The sequence below is a fragment of the Trichomycterus rosablanca genome, chromosome 27 (assembly GCF_030014385.1).
Source record: "Trichomycterus rosablanca isolate fTriRos1 chromosome 27, fTriRos1.hap1, whole genome shotgun sequence".
In the NCBI taxonomy this organism is placed as follows: domain Eukaryota; kingdom Metazoa; phylum Chordata; class Actinopteri; order Siluriformes; family Trichomycteridae; genus Trichomycterus; species Trichomycterus rosablanca.
This window is the reverse complement of record NC_086014.1, coordinates 4,773,143-4,794,701: the sequence shown is the minus strand read 5'-3', so window position 1 is coordinate 4,794,701 and position 21,559 is coordinate 4,773,143. Positions and strand designations below refer to the sequence as shown.

At 41.7% G+C, this 21,559-nt stretch overlaps 1 protein-coding gene across 1 annotated transcript; it reads right to left on the bottom strand.

The window, feature by feature from the left end:
- Nucleotides 1–120: 120 nt before the first annotated feature.
- Nucleotides 121–20,926, bottom strand: LOC134303845 (von Willebrand factor D and EGF domain-containing protein-like). Its single transcript, XM_062989296.1, has 16 exons — nt 20,905–20,926; nt 17,255–17,439; nt 16,948–17,176; nt 15,599–15,735; nt 13,175–13,336; nt 11,214–11,318; nt 9,515–9,629; nt 8,297–8,547; nt 7,668–7,887; nt 7,098–7,235; nt 5,002–5,163; nt 3,881–4,501; nt 2,986–3,081; nt 2,076–2,168; nt 1,219–1,316; nt 121–797 (listed from the first exon to the last, which is right to left on the bottom strand). Exons 1-16 carry the CDS (start codon nt 20,924–20,926, stop codon nt 777–779), a joined length of 2,655 nt encoding a protein of 884 aa, XP_062845366.1. The 3' UTR covers nt 121–776.
- Between the last annotated feature and the right edge of the window lie 633 nt (nt 20,927–21,559).

Below are 21,559 nucleotides of genomic sequence, written 5' to 3'. Positions count from 1 at the left end.
GGCATCATTCAGCACGAGCTCCAACAGGATCGTTTTAAATAACCCATATAAAGGTTTAAACAACATAAACTTTATGTACCAAATGGTATAGAACAGAAATATTGAACAATATGACGTCGTCATTTAAACAGCCAGGTTTAATATAACATAGAAAAAATGAGAATATTCTCAGCTGTAACTGCTTCAAGTAAAAAAAATCTTGCATCCATGTTTGTGTCTGTGCAGAATCAGTTATAGAATACACACCAGTGTGCTGATTGTGTCTTTTTCTGACTTTAAGATGGAAAGAACATACAGTACAGATTTATAAAAGCTTCAATTGTACATCACATACCTACCAGAGCAAAATTGATAACATCAGAGCATACAGTCTTACCAATCTGTTTACATTTAGACCTTACATATAGACTACTTTGGGTCATGGGTCATTTCTGAGCATTCTGGAGAACACCACACCATCATTACATTAGCTAGAGCACAGCAATCATCAGATCTTCAGCAGAACAACTGAAACAGTATAGAATCGCAAATGAGAGCTTTTGTAGATAGTGAACCAGTTAAACAGCACCAGTCTGAAGGCTGTGTAGTGGAGATGTGGTGAATGACTGGATCAGAAAAGTTGAAACTTGTTGTCCAGATCCAAACAAAGGCTACCGCTGTGCTGTGTGTTGACCGGAGGGACAGATAGACTGTCTATGATACTTGACTGTTCCTATCTAGTGGACTTCATTACAGGAAGGTAGACAAGTTTAGTTTTATCCAGATTTAGCTTCAGGTCACAATGCAAGAGGAGATGTCTGAAAGGCAATTAAAACACAGTGAAACATGAAAAGTGCATAGACGCACCTGTATACACATTATTAAAGACAAATAATTAATGAATGTTATCAGGTGGCACAGTGGTAAAACACCAGAACTGACATCTCAAACTTGGGAGTATCGTCAGCCGGGCACCTATTCAGTCAATGACTAGCTTATATCTAAAGTGTGGCAATGCCTGGTGGGATTTCTCTTGTTCTCTTGACTGCTGCAATTACGACCTCTGCTGGCTGTTTGATGGTGCATGCATAGGAGGTGTGGATAATGAACAACTGGACAATATGTTTGATATCATGCTACTGATATGAAAATTGTGATATGAAAAATGCTTTTTAAAGGCGGCCTTGATCGAAATGTGTGTGTAGGTCGATGGCACCGTTGTGAGTGTGTATAGAATACCTTCCTAGAACATGCTTGTTCTGTGTATCCTGCCCTGCAAGCACACACATTGGGCTTCACACACCGACCACCGAACATACACCTCCGCTGACAGATTGCTGTAAGACATCCCATAATAACCACAATCATTATATATACATTTCAATATTTACAATTATACTTTTCTCCTCGTTTGGCCCCCACGTGCATTAATGAGCCTTGGCCGCCCATGACGCTGTCGCCGGTTTACCACTGTTCCTTCCTTGGACCACTTTTGATAGAGACCGGGAACACCCCATAAGAGCTGCAGTTTTGGAGATGCTCTGACCCGGTCGTCTAGCCATCACAATCCTTACGCTTGCCCATGTGTGTGTGTGTGTGTGTGTGTGTGTGTGTGTGTGTGTGTATTGTGTAAATACCTAATGTGTATATATATACTGTATATAGTATATGTGTATAGTTTTAATTACTATATTAACCATAGACTGGTATCTATCTATCTATCTATCTATCTATCTATCTATCTATCTATCTATCTATCTATCTATCCATCCATCCATCCATCCATCCATCCATCCATCCATCCATCCATCCATCCATCCATCCATCCATCCATCCATCCACCCACCCACCTACCTATCTACCTACCTACCTATCTAATAGTCCGCATGATCATCATAGGATTGAGGCCAGGATTTTGAGAAGTCCATTTCAAAAAGCTTAGTCTAATTACCCACTTCAGAAACAGTTATTGTATTTGGGTCACTGGTCTTCTGAAACGTATTTGGGTCACTGGTCTTCTGAAACGTATTTGGGTCACTTGGCCTTGATTATTCAGTCAATAGACAGTAATAGTAATACTTATTGTAGTTACGCACGTGTCTGACACGCCGTACCCTGCCATCCAGGACTGCAGTGGCACGTGGCCCCAACACACGCTCCTCCATTCAGACACTTCTGAAAGCACATCGCTGGACAAACACAATCATACATCATGTCTGTTAGAACGCTCTTACAATACAACTGTGGGGGTCCTGACCATTGAAGAACAGCATGAAAGGGGGCTAACAAAGCATGCAGAGAAACAGATGGACTACAGACAGTAATTGTAGAACTACAAAGTGAGTGTGGAAACAAGGAGGTGGTTTTAATGTTACGGCTGATCAGTGTATTTCTCATCACCACAGTGAATCATTTTGATCCACATACCTGATTTGACACAGGTTTTACACCGGATTCCTTTCGTCATGCAGCACTTTTTATCTGGGCTTAGGACTGACATTAAGAATACACTGACAAGTGCAACTGATAATGGCTGGACTGTTAAACCACCCCTCTCACGGGACTCACATTTAGCATCTGCGCTCTCATCCTTTATTATGTGAATATGTTAGTTATGGTTACCGTGGTGCACTGTACTGACCACTGATCATTTCTATAACTTATTTATCTCACGGTTTTATATTTCTGGCTTTAATTAGTTTATTTAGTTTAATTAGTTGTACAAGCTGTATTTGATCATACGTCCCTTGCAAAACACTGTTGTTCTATGGTTTTGACTGCTGCTTGTGGTTCGTGTTGGAATTATAGATTTGGCTGTAATAACCCTGTCTGCTTGTTCAATAATTCATACTTTAATTACTGAAACTGATTACTGGTCTTTCTTTGATCCCAATGGCTAATTCAACAGAACTGCTATTCTGTGTATTGCGCTGCAGATGTCAGTATGGCTGCATGCATGTGCATGTGTGTTCTCAAGTCTGTGTGTGTGTGTCTGTGTGTGTGTACCTGTTTGACAGTTCAGGCCTGTGTATCCTGGTTTACAGCCGCAAATGTCCGGCGCTACGCACTGCATGTTACTGGGACATCGTTGTCTGCAAACGACTAACACGCACACACACACACACACAAAACAACTTTGAAAGTCAAACTGCACCTTCTCTGGTTTAGCTGTTTACAAATAGCAGTAGGGAAAAAGTAGTATTTAACCACTGTTTAAGGGGTAGCACTGTTGCCTCACAGCAAGAAGGTCCTGGGTTTGATCCCCAGGTGTGGCAGTCCGGGTCCTTTCTGTGTGGAGTTTGCAAGTTTGCATGTTCTCCCCGTGTCTGCGTGGGTTTCCTCCGAGAGCTCTGGTTTCCTCCCACAGTCCAAAGACGTGCAAGTGAAGTGAATTGGAAATACAAAATTGTCCATGACTGTGTTGAACATTAAACTCGTGAACTGATGAATCTTGTGTAATGAGTAACTACAGTTTGTCATTAATGTAACCAAAGTGTGTAAAACATGACGTAAAATCCTAATAAATAACCATTGTTTAAATATATTTTAAATAGTATATTCATAGGAATCATGAACTTGTTGGTTAAAATCATTTGTCCTCTGGTCTGGCTCACTTTAAGAGAGATCCAGACTGCAGTGCGCCTGCTGCTCTAGGTAAACTGGAAAAACATGCCAAGCCCAAGGGCACCAAGACCTTCACCAATGATACCAGCTCAAAGAATTATGCCTTAATCACTTGGTCAAAACCTGGGACACAACATGCTTGGCCAGTTCACCAGAAAACAGCAGGTTCAACCATCTAAGTAACGAATTCATTCTTTTATTAAGTCCATCCATTCATTTCATAGCCAATTAATTCATCCATTCTTATTAGCATCAGTTCCTTGTGTATTATTATTACCTCTGCATGTCTTTCCATCTCCCACGTAGCCTGATGGACACCTGCCACACCTGACCGTTTTCTTCCCGACATGCCTGCACCGCACACCAGGGAAACAGCTCACACCCCCACAGCGCAGCCACTTGTCCAGTGAAGCAGTGGTGTGGATTAGGTTCTGCCCTCCCTGGATCACTAAGTTTACCATCACAGGCGGCTGAGCACTGTGGGAGTAATCAAGCGGTAATTTCAACAACTCTCCATCAGCGGAAAAATCCAAGTCGTCGAAGGTCACGTCGTTCGGCGACGATGTTTTTAACCCCACAGAGCTTGTTAGTGGCTGATGTTGCTGTTCTGAGCGAGGGATTATTTCTCGGGATGGACCAATAAATCCACCCGAAAACACTCTGAGGTTATTAAAGTCCGTGTACGAATGTGAAGTTGGGCTGCTGCTGCTGCTGCTGCTGCTGGCGACAGATGTGTGTCGAAAATTGAGCACTGCAGAGTCTTTATTCTTTGTCATTAGTGGAGAAGTCAAAAGTTTATTCTGGAGCTGTCCCAAATGTCGGGGAGGTAAATGAAGATGGGGCGATTCAAGGGAGGTGTGGGGCAAATTGTTTCTATTGCCATGACTGACAGAAAGAGCTGTAAAGGGAACATAGGAAGAAATAATTGTAAATACAAGATTAAGAAGTTGCCTTTGATCAATAATAAATATTGTTTTGTATTGTTAACACTAAATATATTATTATATTTGTACTAGTTGTACTAGTAGTAGTAGTAGTAGTAGGAGCCATAACATTAAAACCACCTCCTTGTTTCTACACTCACTGTCCATTTTATCAGCTCCACTTACCATATAGTTCTACAATTACTGACTGTAGTCCATCTGTTTCTCTGCATGCTTTGTTGGCCCCCTTTCATGCTGTTCTTCAATGGTCAGGACCCCCACAGGACCACCACAGAGCAGGTATTATTTAGGTAGTGGATGATTCTCAGTGACTGCAGTGACTACAGTAATTGTAGAACTACAAAGTGCTTCTATATGGTAAGTAGAGCTGATGAAATGGACAGCCCACAAAGAAACCTGTAAAAAAAAGACTAAAATGGACGGGAAACTGGAGTTCATTTCGATGTGAACTCACTGGTCAGTTTCAGGTGTTTGATGCAAATGCGTCCATTGCCGTGGTACCCAGGCGGGCAGCGGGCGCAGACATAACCAGTGTACGGAGGGAGGAGGCCAAGACACTGCACTCCCCGAAAACATGGACGAGCCATACACGGCGACGAGTTGTTCTGTTCAACAGCTAAAAAAACAAACAAAAAAAAAACAGTAAGAGTGTTTTTCATTCTAATATTATTTTTTTATGTTTTATGTACAAGACTGTTGGCTGTTGGTATTAAAAATATGTTTTTATTTTTGTGTCTTCAAGCAGATGCCTGTGTGTCCTTCTACTCTCTGTGTGTATTGTACACCTGAAGCCTTTACCAGTAACATTTACAATTAAACCCAAAGCATTAAAAAAATCCTCATCTTTTGATCCTTTCTTATAACATTCTGTTTTCTATAGAAGAATAAAAACCTATTTTCTCTTAGATGAGGACCAAGGACTGCTGCATTTTCCATTTCAATTTGGACATTTTAGTGAATGTTCCACTGTTAACCTTAAGAGGAGAACATTGTACATCAAAGATGGAGTTTTAAAAGAGCTCTTTAGAAGGCCATAAGCCAACAACAACACACACACACACACACACACACTTTCAGTCCTCTTTCTGTCGAATGTGAAAATGCAGCCGATAAAGGGATAGCAGCGTTAGCAGAAAGGATATAAACATCCCCATAGCCCTCAGTCCATAATATACAGGGAATATTTAAAACCTATGAATCCTTTAGCACACAATCAGCTATGGTTTAATACTGCACAAAAGGAAGGCTATTAGTTATACACTGATCAGCCATAACATTAAAACCACCTCCTTGTTTCTACACTCACTGTAATGGTCAGTACTCTCCCAGGACCACCACAGAGCAGGTATTATTTAGGTGGTGGATCATTCTCAGCACTGCAACATGGTGGTGGTGTGTTAGTGTTTTTAAACACCTCACTGTCACTGCTGGACTGAGAATAGCGTCCTGTGTCCACTGATGAAGGTCTAGAAGATGACCGAACAGCAGCAATAGATGAGCGATCGTCTCTGACTTTACATCTACAAGGTGGACCGACTAGGTAGGAGTGTCTAATAGAGTGGACAGTGAGTGGACACGGCTGTGTCTGATTCACTCATACCAGCACAACACACACTAACACACCACCACCATGTCAGTGTCACTGCAGTGCTGAGAATGATCCACCACCTAAATAATACCAGCTCTGTGGTGGTCCTGTGGGGGTCCTGACCATTAAAGAACAGGTTGAAAGCAGGCTAAAAAAAGTATGTAGAGAAACAGATGGACTACAGTCAGTAATTGTAGAACTACAAAGTGCTTCTATATGGTAAGTGGAGCTGATAAAATGGACAGTGAGTGTAGACACTTATTGTGTAGTTAAACTCAATAAATATGAGGAATGGACGACCCACTTTTGGCCATGAGGTGTGTGTTTCTGTGTGCGCCTTGGCACTAGTGTGCAAATCCTGAAGGATTTTTTCTGGGAAGGGTGAAACCTCTGACATGACAAGCGCTCTGTTTACTAAATCCTGCATCTCATAGAGATTAGTGTCAAAGCAATTACAGGGGATGTGTTATGGTGTGTGTGTGTGGGGTGGAAATGAAAAACGTCTCTACACTACGTCCACGGCGAGAAGCTATTTCTCTCTCAGCACAGAAACACAGACGGCCAAGTCAGCTTGATTTTGGGTGTTTTTACACTTGTGCTGTATCATCGGGTCTGACAAGTGCAGGTATATGGGCATAGATTACCAGGGTAGAGATGATAAAATGATATATAGACTATTATAGTAAAGATCAGATGATTAATCAGAGTGTAGTACACACACACACACATGTATATATACACAGTGGTACGTTGTAACTCGACGTCTCCTAAATTCAACAGTGGTAAACCGGCGACAGGGTCATGGGCGGCCAAGGCTCACTGATGCACATAGAAAGGTGTCAGAATACACAGTGTATCGCAGTTTGTTGCATAAGGGGCAGCAAAAGGGGGACCAACACAATATTAGGAGAGTAGTCATAATGTTATGCCTGATCGTATATGTATATGTTGTTAAGAGATACCTGTGCAAGTGACGCCGTCTCCTAGTGTTCCTACAGGGCAGCTTCCGCATGTAAATGAGCCAAACGTATTAACACACGACACACTGGTAAAGCACGGTGCCCTCTCACACTCATTGACGTCCTCATGACACATCAGCCCTGAATAAATAAAACAGACACATACACATCTGAAATGTTGGGTACTAACTGAAATTTACTTGAGATCCGATACGATGTATTCCAAATCCCAGCTCTGGTGTGCTAGCGTATTTTAATCTAAGAAAAAAGGTTCAGTTATTTAAAGGCAGGGATGGGTTGAGGTTCACCACTTTGCAAAATCTGGTTAGCAAACATGATTGCAACCTACAATCCATAATATTATTAAAAGATTTAGATAATTCAGAGAAATCTCTGTGTGATGCGATAAATTCCTTGTCTTAAGTTTCTAAATAATTACAATAGAGGTCTTAGTGTGTCCAGAGCTTCCCATAAATACATTGCTGGGTAATTCAAATCAACCAGTTCACCTTGCTTCGGATGGTGAGGGGTACATTTAATTTTAGAGAAAACGACAGCATCCAATCACTTTACCTGTCAGTCCTTCCGGACAAATACACTTGAATCCATCCTCCTTGCTCACACACTCTCCTGTGAGACACAGACCTGACCCGCAAAAGTCATTCTCTTCTTGGCACAGGTCACCACTGAAACCAGGTGGGCAGACACACACATACTCGCCACTTCCTGCTGGATGCTTGATGTTGGACACACAGGAACCACCATTCGCACACCCGCATGGTCTTACCATCACCTGAAACACGCACAACATGACAATGGGTGTTTATCTAGTTGTTTAGGGTCAGATTTGACCAATAGTTGCTGTTGGAGTTGGTGTAAAAGCTTTACTTGCTGTTTAATTATCAATGTTTCAATACAATTATTCTAATAGTTACTAATCTGTTGTTGTTTTCATCTGAACTTACATATTATTTGTTTATTTCTACACTACATTTCCAATATATGTTTTGTGTACTATATTGACTCATGACTTGACTCGGACTCTAACCTAAAGACTAAAGACACCAACCCATTCACTCACTCATTCAGACCTGCTGACAATTCAGTGGAGTATAGTATAATATAATATAGTAGTATTTAACTGGTGGGAGGACTCCAAAGTACTTTAATGAAACCCATACAGACACATACCTTGACCTTACCTGTATGCTGTATGTGCTGCGTGCATCACACTCATCAGTGACGGTGAAACTAAAGCTCTGGCTCCCCTCTGTTGTTACTCTCCAGCTGATGAGCCCCGAGTGTGAAAGTGATGCTTCCTTGGGTCCGATCTCTAACTGGAAGAACACATCTGATCCCTCTGGATCCGACGCCGTCACCCGATATACAAAATTCTCCCCGATAAAAGAGCGTAGGCTGGGGTCTGGAGTGAGGAATAAGGGTGGACGGTTCGCTGAAAAAAGTGGAGGAGGACTATTAGATTTCACTATTTTTGAAAGCATTGTACAATGTTCACACAGGCAGTTGTGGCATCAGTGTATACACTGATCAGCCATAACACTCACGGTCCATTTTATCAGCTCCACTTGCCATATAGAAGCACTTTGTAGTTCTACAATTACTGACTGTAGTCCATCTGTTTCTCTACATACTGTTTTAGCCTGCTTTCATGCTGTTCTGACCACCACAGAGCAGGTATTATTTAGGTGGTGGATCATTCTCAGAACTGCACCGACACTGACATGGTGGTGGTGTGTTAGTGTGTGTCGTGCTGGTATGAGTGGATCAGACACAGCCGTGTCCACTCACTGTCCACTCTATTAGACGCTCCTACCTAGTTGGTCCACCTTGTAGATGTAAAGTCAGAGACGATCGCTCATCTATTGCTGCTGTTTGAGTCGGTCATCTTCTAGGCCTTCATCAGTGGTCACAGGACGCTGCCCATGGAGCGCTGTTGGCTGGGTGTTTTAGGTTGGTGGACTATTCTCAGTCCAGCAGTGACAGTGAGGTGTTTCAACACACACTAACACACCACCACCATGTCAGTGTCACTGCAGTGCTGAGAACGATCCACCACCCAAAATGCCTGCTCTACCTGTAGTGGTCCTGGGAGAGTCCTGACCATTGAAGAACAGCATGAAAGGGGGCTAACAAAGCATGCAGAGAAACAGATGGACTACAGTCAGTAATTGTAGAACTACAAAGTGCTTCTATATGGTAAGTGGAGCTGATAACATGGACAGTGAGTGTAGAAACAAGGAGGTGGTTTTAATGTTATGGCTGATCGACACTGCAATTATTATAATGATGAAGCCTGGCAGAAACTGGAGGAGTGAGATTAAACAAATAAACAAGTGCCAGCAAAATATGGATGAACTAATAATAATAATAATAATACAGGCCATACAGAGAGTCTTTACCGTGATTGAGAGTCCAGGTGTGTGTGGATTCCGATGAGTTACACACAAGACACGGAGTGGACGGACTGACGTCTCCATCGGGAACACACACCCCCTCTATACTGCACACCCCCTCCTGTCAGAGAGACACAGTGAGACGGTGGGGTGTAATTATTTTGAAATGTCATGTCATGGCTGTTGAAAGGCTCTGGGTTATGAGAGTCATTGCATATAAAATAAACAGGATCTGTCTATCTGTATGATGGTGATATTTCTTTCACAGGGATTCCACACATCCGGTATGAGGAGGATATTAAACACACGTGTGTCGTCGTCAGATGCAGTGAAGATGTGGCAACCGTGGTGGGATTTATTTTAGTTTTCTTGAAAGGTGTCTGGAGGTATTCAGTTCAATTTAATGATTTTTAATGATTACATATACACCCATCAGCCATAACATTAAAACCACCTCCTTGTTTCTACACACACTGTCCATTTTATCAGCTTCACTTACCATATAGAAGCACTTTGTAGTACTACAATTACTGACTGTAGTCTGTTTCTCTGCATGCTTTGTTAGCCCCCTTTCATGCTGTTCTTCAATGGTCAGGACCCCCACAGGACCACCACAGAGCAGGTATTATTTAGGTGGTGGATCATTCTCAACACTGCAGTGACACTGACATGGTGCTGGTATGAGTGGATCAGACACAGCAGCACTGCTGGAGGTCTAGAAGATGACCAACTCAAACAGCAGCAATAGATGAGCGATCGTGTCTGACTTTATGTCTTCAAGGTGGACCAACTAGGTAGGAGTGTCTAATAGAGTGGACAGTGAGTGGACACGGAATTTAAAAACTCCAGCAGCGCTGCTGTGTCTGATCCACTCATACCAGCACCATGTCAGTGTCACTGCAGGTAAATAATAAATAATACCTGCTCTGTGGTGGTCCTGACCATTAAAGAACAGGGTGAAAGCGGGTTAAAACAGTATGTAGAGAAACAAATGGACTACAGTCAGTAATTGTAGAACTACAAAGTGCTCCTATGTGGTAAGTGGAGCTGATAAAATGGACAGTGAGTGTAGAAACAAGGAGGTGGTTTTAATGTTATGGCTGATCAGTGTACAGCATTTAGGAGATGCTTTTATCCAAAGCATTGAATAAAAATTGAGGGATAAAAAGCACAGCCCAGGGGTTCAGTGGCAGCTTGGCGGTGGTAGGGCTTGAACCGACAACCTTCTGATTACTAGTCCAGTTCCTTGGCTACCACTGCCAACACCATGTTGGTATAACTTGTCTATTTTACCCGACATAATGCAACTCTTGATGTTTCTTCAGAGGTACTTAATATTCAGCAGTGTACACACACACACACACACACACATCCTTTTTCCTTTGCTACTAAAACACTTGGTAAACTAATCTCACACTGACCTCTATAGGATGAAGGATGACTGTGGTGATAGATTGAAGGTTGAGATTAATGGATAGAAAGATGTATGGTACACTTAACAGTATCATAAATGTCAAAATAGATAAATGACAATTTCATAGCAGAACTGACAGATAAAGATTTAGGCAAAGGAGAAAAACAGAATTAACAGACCATCATAGGAGAAGATAAGTGAACAGAATGGTATGAGATTTACTGATGCATTAGAAAGTGTGTGTGTGTGTGTGTGTGTGTGTGTGTGTGTGTGTGTGTGTGTGTGTTTTACCTTTAACTTACAGAGTCCGGAATGATCTGGCAAACACTGCTGGCAAACTCCATCATAGAGCGTGAATATTTTCCCATTACTGAACACATTTCCATCATTAGAGACCTGAGAGAGACAGATGATAATATAATATATAATATACTTACCATATAGAAGCACTTAGTAGTTCTACAATTACTGACTGTAGTCCATCTGTTTCTCTGCATGCTTTGTTAGCCCCCTTTCATGCTGTTCTTCAATGGTCAGGACTCTCCCAGGACCACTACAGAGCAGGTATTATTTGGGTGGTGGGTCATTCTCAGCACTGCAGTGACACTGACATACATGGTGGTGGTGTGTTAGTGTGTGTTGTGCTGGTATGAGTGGATAAGACACAGCGTGTCCACTCTATTAGACACTCCTACCTAGTCGTTCCACCTTGTAGATGTAAAGTCAGAGACGATCGCTCATCTATCGCTGCTGTTTGAGTCGGTCATCTTCTAGACCTTCATCAGTGATCACAGGACGCTGCCCACGGGGCGCTGTCGGCTGGTTATTTTAGGTTGGTGGACTATTCTCAGTCCAGCAGGGACAGTGAGGTGTTTATCAGTGCTGCTGTGTCTGATCCACTCATACCAGCACAACACACACTAACACACCACCACAATGTCAGTGTCACTGCAGTGCTAAGAAATGATCCACCACCTAAATAATACCTGCTCTGTGGTGGTCCTGTGGGGGTCCTGACCATTAAAAAACAGGATAAAAGCAGGCTAAAAATATGTAGAGAAACAGATGGACTACAGTCAGTAATTGTAGAACTACAAAGTGCTCCTATTTGGTAAGTGGAGCTGATAAAATGGACAGTGAGTGTAGAAACAAGGAGGTGGTTTTAATGTTATGGCTGATCAGTGTAGTAGTTTGGGGGTTTAATTTTGGCTTTATTGGCAGAGTAACACAGTGAGCATCAGGCTACTTTCATTCAAGCACGACTCCACACTGACCAGGATGACCGCCAACTGTAGGATCACATCAAGTGACTTACAAAGAGAATGGCTAATGACAGCCGGAGCAAAGCATATGCCAAGGGCAGTTTAAAGGCGTAGGGCTAATGTCATGCAAAGCTAGAAAAGCAGCTGTTCATCAATGAGAAGCAAAGACGACCCAGGCTGGGATTGAAGTCGTCCAATTTTATGCCTGGCCCAAATCCTGGTCAGCTAATGTGTAGGTTAGATAAAGACCTGGAGAGAAATACACGCCACATGGTCTCACACATACTGTGACATTTATTGAATGATAAATGATGAGCTGGGGTTGCTTCATCATGCAGATGTGTCTTTGTGAAGGGCGCATGGATCAATCTGTGTAAAAGGGTATCCTTCTGCTCTAAAAATGACCCCCAACTCTAAGGATTGGTGTTTCCACCAGGACTATGCTCTACGCCACAGAGCCAGGTCAATCCAGGTGGGAATGGAGGACCACCTGATCAAGAATCTGTCAGCATGAGCCCAGATCAGATGTTAACACCAGTGAAAAGGTGGATGGTCACAAAGCCATTAAACCATTTTGCACCAGAAGTGGCATGAAGTCAACCAAGAGCAATGTGATAGACTGGTGGAGGGCATGCTAAGATGAAAGGTATGAAAGGTCTGATTGAAGGGCGGCACAGTGGCTCAGTGGCTAACACTGGTGCCTAACAGCAAGAAGGTCCTGGGTTTGAATCCCAGGTGTAACACAGCCAGGTCAATCCAGGTGGGGATGGAGGACCACCTGATCAAGAATCTGTCAGCATGAGTCCAAAACAGACGGTAACACCAGTAAAACGGTGGATGTTTTGGGTTCGAATCCCAGGAGTTTGCAGGTTCTCTCTGTGTAACTACCTGTGAATGTAACCAAAGTGTGTAAAATCCTTATAAATAAATGAATAAATAAATAAAGGTGTGATTTAGATCGTGATCGTAATGCATAACGCTGAATCTTACTTTTATCTCCCACTGTGCATACGGCTGCTGATCAGACAGGAAGTCCATGTTGTCGTTGGCCATGTTACTGAGACGTGGAACAGCACAGTCAACAGCCTTTGAGCTCAGATACGACGCTTTTGTCCGCTGCTCCTCTCCACCGACCCACAAATCGTTTACAGGCTAAAAAAACAGGACACAAAATCAATCCTTTTGAAGTCGTTTAGTCGTCTGTATGAAGCTCCTGCTGTTGTGTGCAGGCACTGACTTAAGTAAATACTAGGGATGCGATATCTTTTATTTATCTGAATAATGAATGCCCTTTTATTTCTGACGTAGGTACAAACTGAAATGAAATAAATCCCACATTAAATAAATAAATGAATAATACAAATAAAGAAAGTATCTTCAAATAAAAAAAAATTTTTGGCTGGAAAATTCAGAACCTGGAAACCCTGTAGTGACGTCAACCAGGCGAGGTGAATAGCTGTTTAAAGTGAATATCGATTCATTATACATTATACGTAAACCGAATTGAATCGTTACACATGTGAATCGATTTTTAACTGTCTTGTGGTGCATCGTTACCACCCTAGTAAATACAGACGAGTATATTATTACCTACCACTGTTTATTTAATTCTACATTTTAATATGCATATCTCATATTAGCAGCATTCAGAACAACATTTTTATCCAGCAAATTCAATTTTCCTCAAAGCCTTAGAGCTGTCTCTGCATCATTGATTTAAAATAGCCCCAAATCAGCAACAAACATCAGTCGTGCTTTAAAGTGCTGATTTTTGAAGCAGAGGCTTTTTACTTGCCAGCACCTTGGTTGACTGTGGACCGTGCCACTAGAGTTCCAGAAGCTTCTGTCAATGCAGATGTTTTATTGATATGGACACACAGAAGGCACCAGCTGTAATACATAGTTGTATAAACACTCACTAACTTTCTTAACCGCTTATACAATTACGGTCGCGTGGGGGTGTTGGAGCTACACTTCAAAATCTTACTTAATTAGAAGCATTTTGTAGTTCTACAATTACTGACTGTAGTCCATCTGTTTTTCTGCATGCTTTGTTAGCCCCCTCTCATGCTCTTCTTCAATGGTCAGGACCCCCACAGAGCAGGTATTATTTAGGTGGTGGATCATTCTCAGCACTGCACTGACACTGACATGGTGGTGGTGTGTTAGTGTGTGTTGTGCTGGAATGCTGATGGAGTTTTTAAACGCCTCACCGTCACTGCTGGACTGAGAATAGTCCACCAACCAAAAATATCCACCCAACAGCGCCCCATAGGCAGCGCCCTGTGACCACTGATGAAGGTCTAGAAGATGACCGACTCAAACAGCAGCAATAGACAAGCGATCGTCTCTGACTTTACATCTACAAGGTGGAGCAACTAGGTAGGACAGTGAGTGGACACAGTATTTAAAAACTCCAGCAGCACTGCTGTGTCTGATCCACTCATACCAGCACACACATACACTAACACACCACCACCATAATAACAATAATACTTGCTCTGTAGTGGTCCTGAGGGTGAAAGGGGGCTAAAAAAGTACAGTATGTAGAGAAACAGATGGACTACAGTCAGTAATTGTAGAACTACAAAGTGCTCCTATGTGATAAGTGGAGCTTATAAAATGGACAGTGAGTGTAGAAACAATGAGGTGGTTTTAATGTTATGGCATGCTTTTCTTTAGCCTCCTTATTCAATTATAACCTGTCACATAAAGCAGACTGATATTACACACAGTTATTCTTGTCGTTATTCAGAAAGTCTTCTTTCATTGGAAATTTATAAATGATGAGTTTAATAATGAGAATGAAGGACAAGTTTTAGTGCTATTTTTTAAGTGGTTTAGAGTTTTATGTTCTTATTTTTTCTGATATGACATTATATAGTTCATATGTTTGACATTTGTGCATTTAAAAAGATCATTTTTAAAACAGTCGTTGCATTTTGACTGGGAGTTTAATACAGTACCTGTAATTATTCATTCATTCATTCATTCATTTTCTTATCCGCTTATCCAATTAGGGTCGTGGGGGGGTGCTGGAGCCTATCCCAGCTTTTCAATGGGAGCAAGGCACACAGTAACACCCGGGACGGGGCGCCAGTCCAACGCAGGGCAGACACGCATTCACCTATAGGGCAATTCAGTGTCTCCAATTAACCTGGCTGCATGTTTTTGGACTGTGGGAGGAAACCAGAGCTCCCGCAGGAAACCCACGCAGACACGGGGAGACCATGCAAACTCCACACGGAAAGGACCCGGACCGCCCCTGCCTGGAGATCGAACCTGGGACCTTCTTGCTGTGAGGCGACGGTGCTACACACCGAGCCAATGTGCCGCCCTTATCTGTAATTAAATAAACTAATTCATAAACACACACACACACACACACACACACACACAGCGAGAGAATCTTACCATAAATTTGGTGATAAGGCAGATAAGTTTGTGTGAGTTGATGAATCCTAGTCCAAAAACTCTCACACGATCGCAACTGAACGTCCGGATATCGCACAACCCACTGTTCTCTAAATCTGTGATCTCGACTGGCTGGCCTGCAATCAAAAATAATACACACACACATACACACACATAACAAGCATAACATTATGACTACTGACAGGTGAAGGAAGTGAATAACACTGATTATCTATTCATCACGGCACCTGTTAGTAGTTGGGATATATTAGGCAGCAAGTGAACATTTTCAGAAAAAAACAACTGGACAAGAATCAACATCTGCACTTTGACTAGGCTGAGACTACTCAGACCCGAACACAACAGAAACTGAAACACTGTGTGTTGTGACACATTAACCTCATCACCAGGATTAATATGATCTTCAGTTGGTCCGTACCAGACACCACAGCCTTCATTTACTACGGCATGAGTTATTCTTGGCTGCCCAACAACCTGTCAGTGGTTAGTGGTTTGTCTGTGAGTACTTTAGGCACCACTTGCTGATTTGAAGATACTTCAACCCAGTCGCCTGGACATTAGGATGCGATTGTGATCCTTATACATATATAACTTAGACAGGTCATTCTGCTGATCATATCTGCTGAGTACATGTAATAAATCCCTGACTGTAACAGTAATATGAAGGTGGTTTTTATGTTTTGGCTCATCTGTGTAAATTAGCTCACAAATTTACTGTAGCACAAATGCCTCACAGCAAGAAGGTCCTGGGTTCGATCCCCAGACGGGGCGGTCCGGGTCCTTTCTGTGTGGAGTTTGCATGTTCTCACTGTGTCTGCGTGGGTTTCCTCCCACAGTCCCAAAAAACATTCAGTCAGGTTAATTGGAGACACTGAATTATCCTATAAGTGAATGTGTGTGTGTGTGTGTGTGTGTGTATGTGTGTCTGCGCTGCGATGGACTGGCGCCTCGTCCAGGGTGTTACTGTGTGCCTTGCGCACATTGAAAAGCTGGGATAGGCTCCTAATTGGATAAGCGGATAAGAAAGTGAATGTAGCACAAATGCCTACTATTTAAGTACACTAATTACACTTAAGTACACTAACACACCCCGGTTCGAATCTCGGCTCTGCTACCGGTCGGCTGGGTGAGGGTGAAACAAACCCTCGTTCTAAAAACCAAAAGCCAGAACAGTTACTAAAAATTCATCAAAATCTAGGCTACTAAAGACCTGGACTAAGACTTACCAGGAGCCCTACATACTGGGACCTGTTAACCATTAGACAGCTAAAGACTGGTATCTCTAAACTACCTTGATAAGTATTTATAATTACGAATCAGAAACATACCGTGAGCGCAGTATCCCATGCACCCCTGTGTGGGCTGTAGGTAATAGAGCATGAAGTGGCCACAGTTGCGCACAGTGACAGGGATTCGGAACAGGCAGCAGTCTTTCGTTGTGCTGTGAGAAAATTGCCACGTAGCACAAGCTGAAAAACGCCTGACTTCCCCAGGAGACGGGAGAGAGGACTCACCCAGAGAGAGCCATACTGGGGCCTGGGTCCCACAACGATTCATCTACAGAGAACAGAACAAAACAACTAAGACTAACTGAGCCATGCTTTTCAGTAATAAACCCTATCCGAGATCAGATACCTCCACACAGCTGGTGGGCATCTCAGCGGGGCTGTCGTGGATGAAGAAGCGATACCATCCGGGTGAGAGTGAGTGATCACAGATGACATCCTGGATGGCGGTGTTTTGTAGATGCAGCGAGTCGAAATCCACACTGCGATATGGGTTTCTCAGTGTGCGATACACGCCGGGAAAACATTCTGGAGCTGATTAAACAAAAGAAAATGAACCAATTAGTATTTTGGGTACCATAAAGTACACCAAACTAGTCATGTATAAGAACATTGCAATAATCTAAGTAGAACAATACAACTCTACATGTTTCTATATATACAAATAAGTATTAACCACCACCTAAATAAAACCTGCTCTGTAGTGGTCCTGGGAGAGTCCTGACCATTGAAGAACCGCATGAACGGGGGCTAACAAAGCATGTAGAGAAACAGATGGACTACAGTCAGTAATTGTAGAACTACAAAGTGCTTCTAAATGGTAAGTGGAGCTGATAAAGAAACAAGGAGGTGGTTTTAATGTTATGGCTGATCGGTGTATGTTTGTACCTTGATGTATCCTCTTCCTACCGTGAATCCTATTCACATTCAGTGCACAAAAGCTACAAACAGACTCTAGGGTTCAAAAATCATGCCGCTTAACACAAACACCCTACACGTATACATAGTTATAGAAAAGCAGCAAAGCTCAAAAGTACATTTCTGCAAAAAGCAGGTCAGCCAGAAAAAAAAAGAAAGGGGTCAAAAAGTGTGTCATTGCACGTAGACAGGCAGGATGAAGTGACCTCCAGAGTGCAGGGATGTGTAAACAGGTCAGTCGTATTAAAATATCCCGACCTCTTTAACATTAAAGTAAGCGAGTAAAATTAGAAAAGCCCTAAAGTGAATTTAGTAACACAGGCTGTTGGGTTTTAAACTAATTAAATAAATAAGTTCTTGGCAGATTTTATTTTTAGGATTTTTAGGACAAATCTACTGGCATTTGTGCCCAGCTTGAGCTGAAATGGGTCAAAAGAATATATAGACAAGACAAGGGCCATCGCAAGGCAGGAGGGAAGGACTTTGCTGTTTACTGGTGCTGAACCATAAAATTAAAATTAGACCTTTTTTACTGCAAAGTACCTGCATTTTTATCAGCATTGTTAAAACTGAGCTGTTCCATTGACCACCACCGGGTGAGTAAGCAACTCTCATTTCGAATCATCTCTAAGCTTCTTTTAAGAAACAGTATTAAGTGAACAATGACTTTTTTTCTCAGTTATCTGGTTAATCATCAACACCCCGAGCTGGGATTGATTAAAAATAACTTTGAATGAAATTTGAAATGGTTTTCGTGACACAAATCTAAAAAGAAAGGTCACACTACCACCACTGTGAAATATGAGGGTCCCCTACTATTATACATTTAGCAGCAGGGAAGGCAATTTAGTCAGGCTTGATTAAAATAATAACTGTGCACTGTGCAGAGACCCTGGATAAAGACAATCTACCATCTCTGCCTGTACACTATACCAGGATTAAAGAGTTCTGTTCAGATAAATAGGACTACTGTTTTACCATTTGCTTGGGTAATTGTATATGATTACTGAACATGGTAATAAGCAATATTTTCTCAGTATAAATGATGTTAAAACGGTGATGTTATTTAGTATCTTCTGAACAGGCTGTGCAGATCTCAGGACCGCCAGAACCACTGGATACCCAAGACTTAAACTTCGCAAACTGTCCGTGGGCGCGTATGTTAAAGAAGAAAGAGCAGGACAGATGTTGTAAACACTCTTCTTTATCTGTTGTAACATGTTCTCTTGGGGGCCAATAGCAGTCTGATTACAGAGAGGGAGACAAAACAGCAGGTAATTTCATTCATCACTGTCCTTTCATCCTCAAACCTGTTAGTAACTAAACAAAAGTTAAACATTATTATTGTTAATCTATTAGCATCTGTGGATCTATATGCATTCATATTCACTATACTACCAGAAAAAATGTGCTATGCTGGTTTTGACGCTTTTAACACACATGAAATATAGTATTAAATATAGGTGTGCAGTCAGACTTGCAGGTGTGTTGTGTTTACTTCTTTTTACCGAATACTATAGCCAGATTTGCCCAAACTTAAAGTGCTTTTACATGAAAGCTGCAAGACAAAAAGCCTTATTTACATTTACATTTTCGGCATTTAGCAGATGCTCTTATTCAGAGCGACTCTAGTTTAAGCAGACAACAGTCCAAGGACACAAATCTGCTCAAACCCTGGTAGAACCAAATGTTGTTGTTGTTTTTTTGCAAGAAATAAATAAGAGTGTTAATAAGTACATGTCAGCTTAAGTGCTAAGTAAAGAGGTGATGAAGGTTTTTAATTGTCAGATGTTCGCACAGACAAAGAAAGCTCGTTCACCACTTGGGTGCAAGTACAGAGAAAGAGCCTTGATGCTCGTCTTCCTCAAGTTGAGGTGTTGGGTGGAGGAGCAAGTTGAGCAAAACTAGTGGCTCGGTGGTTGCGTGGTATAGAGCAGGGTTTAATTAGACCCCGAAGGTAGATTGGAGCTGGTCCATTTTTGGCTTCGTATGAAAGCATCAGTGTTTTAAACTGAATGTGTGCAGCTACAGGAAGCCTAAGCGAGAGCTTAAAAGACGTATGATTGTTGTGATGGTTTGAGTAGTTACACAGACGTACTTATAATTTAATGGGACACCTGAGCCTTTAAGCAGCAACCGTTGACATTGTAGTCATGGCAACTAACTTTGACATGCTAAGAAGCCGTGTCACTTTTACGTTTTAGCGGCAAAAGAATGCGGGGTAGAGTCAGTAGCGTAAACAATAATAAATAGAAGTTCATTTCCTTGCAATCCAATACAGAAGCATCGTCTGTAAGTAGTAGACATTTATATTCTCAGTTGTGTGTAATGTTCAGTGAGTATGTTAGTGTTTCAGTTACGAATTTACCGTAATTCGGTAATTAAATACGGTTATTATCGTTACTAGAGCAATTAGTGCTAACTCATTAGCGCTATTTTATGTTTGGTTGAATTTCATATTGTACTAGATGTAACACTTCACTGTACAATCGTACATAAACTGCATCTCCCACAATGCATGCCGATTTTGTGACCTGCAAAGTGACCGCATCCCGCCACTAGATGATGTTGAAAAATATTTACGAATAATCCCAAAATGTACAAGCAGAGGAAATTGAAAAGTTTGTGCTTCAAGGAGAAAACCTGGTACGTCTCTTGTGTTATGAGGCCGTGTCTGTGGTAAAGGAGAACAATATAAATGTAAATATACAGGATCGATTTGGCAATTTGACACAGAATTTAGCCTCCAAGGAAAACAACAAATTGTCCAAGACTTAAAAGGCAGACACTATGTAGAGATGTGGCCCTCTGTGAAAATGAGATTGACACCCCTGGTTTAATAATCATATATGAATCAGAATCATATCAAAACTAACACTACACAAACGTGTAATAAGCCTGTAATAAGCTACACAGGTAACTAAAGCGAACACTGAACAATAAGTAAGAAAGTTGACATTTTAGTGTTTATTCTTTTACTTTTAATTCTCATTTAACAATTCTATTTATTTTTGTTTGTTTATTATAAACTCTGTTTGTTGTTTTTGTATGTGTAGAGTTGGTGTCAGTTGATAAACTTACCCAGCTGAGCTCGTGTCTCCATCGGGAATAAAACCAAATAAACACCACAAAAAAACCCACATAAACTAACAAAACCACTCTCACACACTCCACCACTCATATTCACACCAGTAAAGCAGAAATAAACCCGAGTGTTCTTCAGGACACGTTTATGGAGACGCTGAAATGATTCCCACAGCTCACTGAAGTTCATCACTGATGGATAAACAGCGAAGGATTCGTTAAACTGAACCGATTCTTTATCATGAATCAGTCGAGTCGATTCACCAGCTCGACTGAATTTACACAGGTACATTTGACGCCTGCAACACTGGAGTGAACGTATTTTGGTATTCAGATAAACAATAGAGGTACAAGAGCTGTATATGGCTCATATTTTGCACTTAATAATGCAGGTTTTAATAAAAAAAATTTTTTTTTCATTGACATGCTTGAAAGCATAAGCATTCTTTTATTAAAGTGTAGCGTTTAACTGGGCAATTATGTTTAATGTGTCACTATTTTTGTAATAAGTATAATTACTTGGCTCTAGGGTGGTAGCACAGCGGGCTGTTACACCATCCCACCACCACCACTGAGATCCGGGTTTAAATCTCAATGTGCTATCTGCCAGCCGGGTGTCTACACAGACATGACTGACTATGTCTGAGATTGA

What these genes read in the sequence shown, in the direction of transcription:
- LOC134303845 (XM_062989296.1), bottom strand. Translation starts at nt 20,926, where the DNA reads ATGGAGACACGAGCTCAGCTGG. An exon ending in ATGCACAGTGGGAGATAAAA is followed by an intron (nt 11,319 to 13,174) that starts GTAAGATTCAGC and finishes TGTCTCTCTCAG; the next exon opens with GTCTCTAATGATGGAAATGT. An exon ending in GCAGCACATACAGCATACAG is followed by an intron (nt 7,888 to 8,296) that starts GTAAGGTCAAGG and finishes TGCGTGTTTCAG; the next exon opens with GTGATGGTAAGACCATGCGG.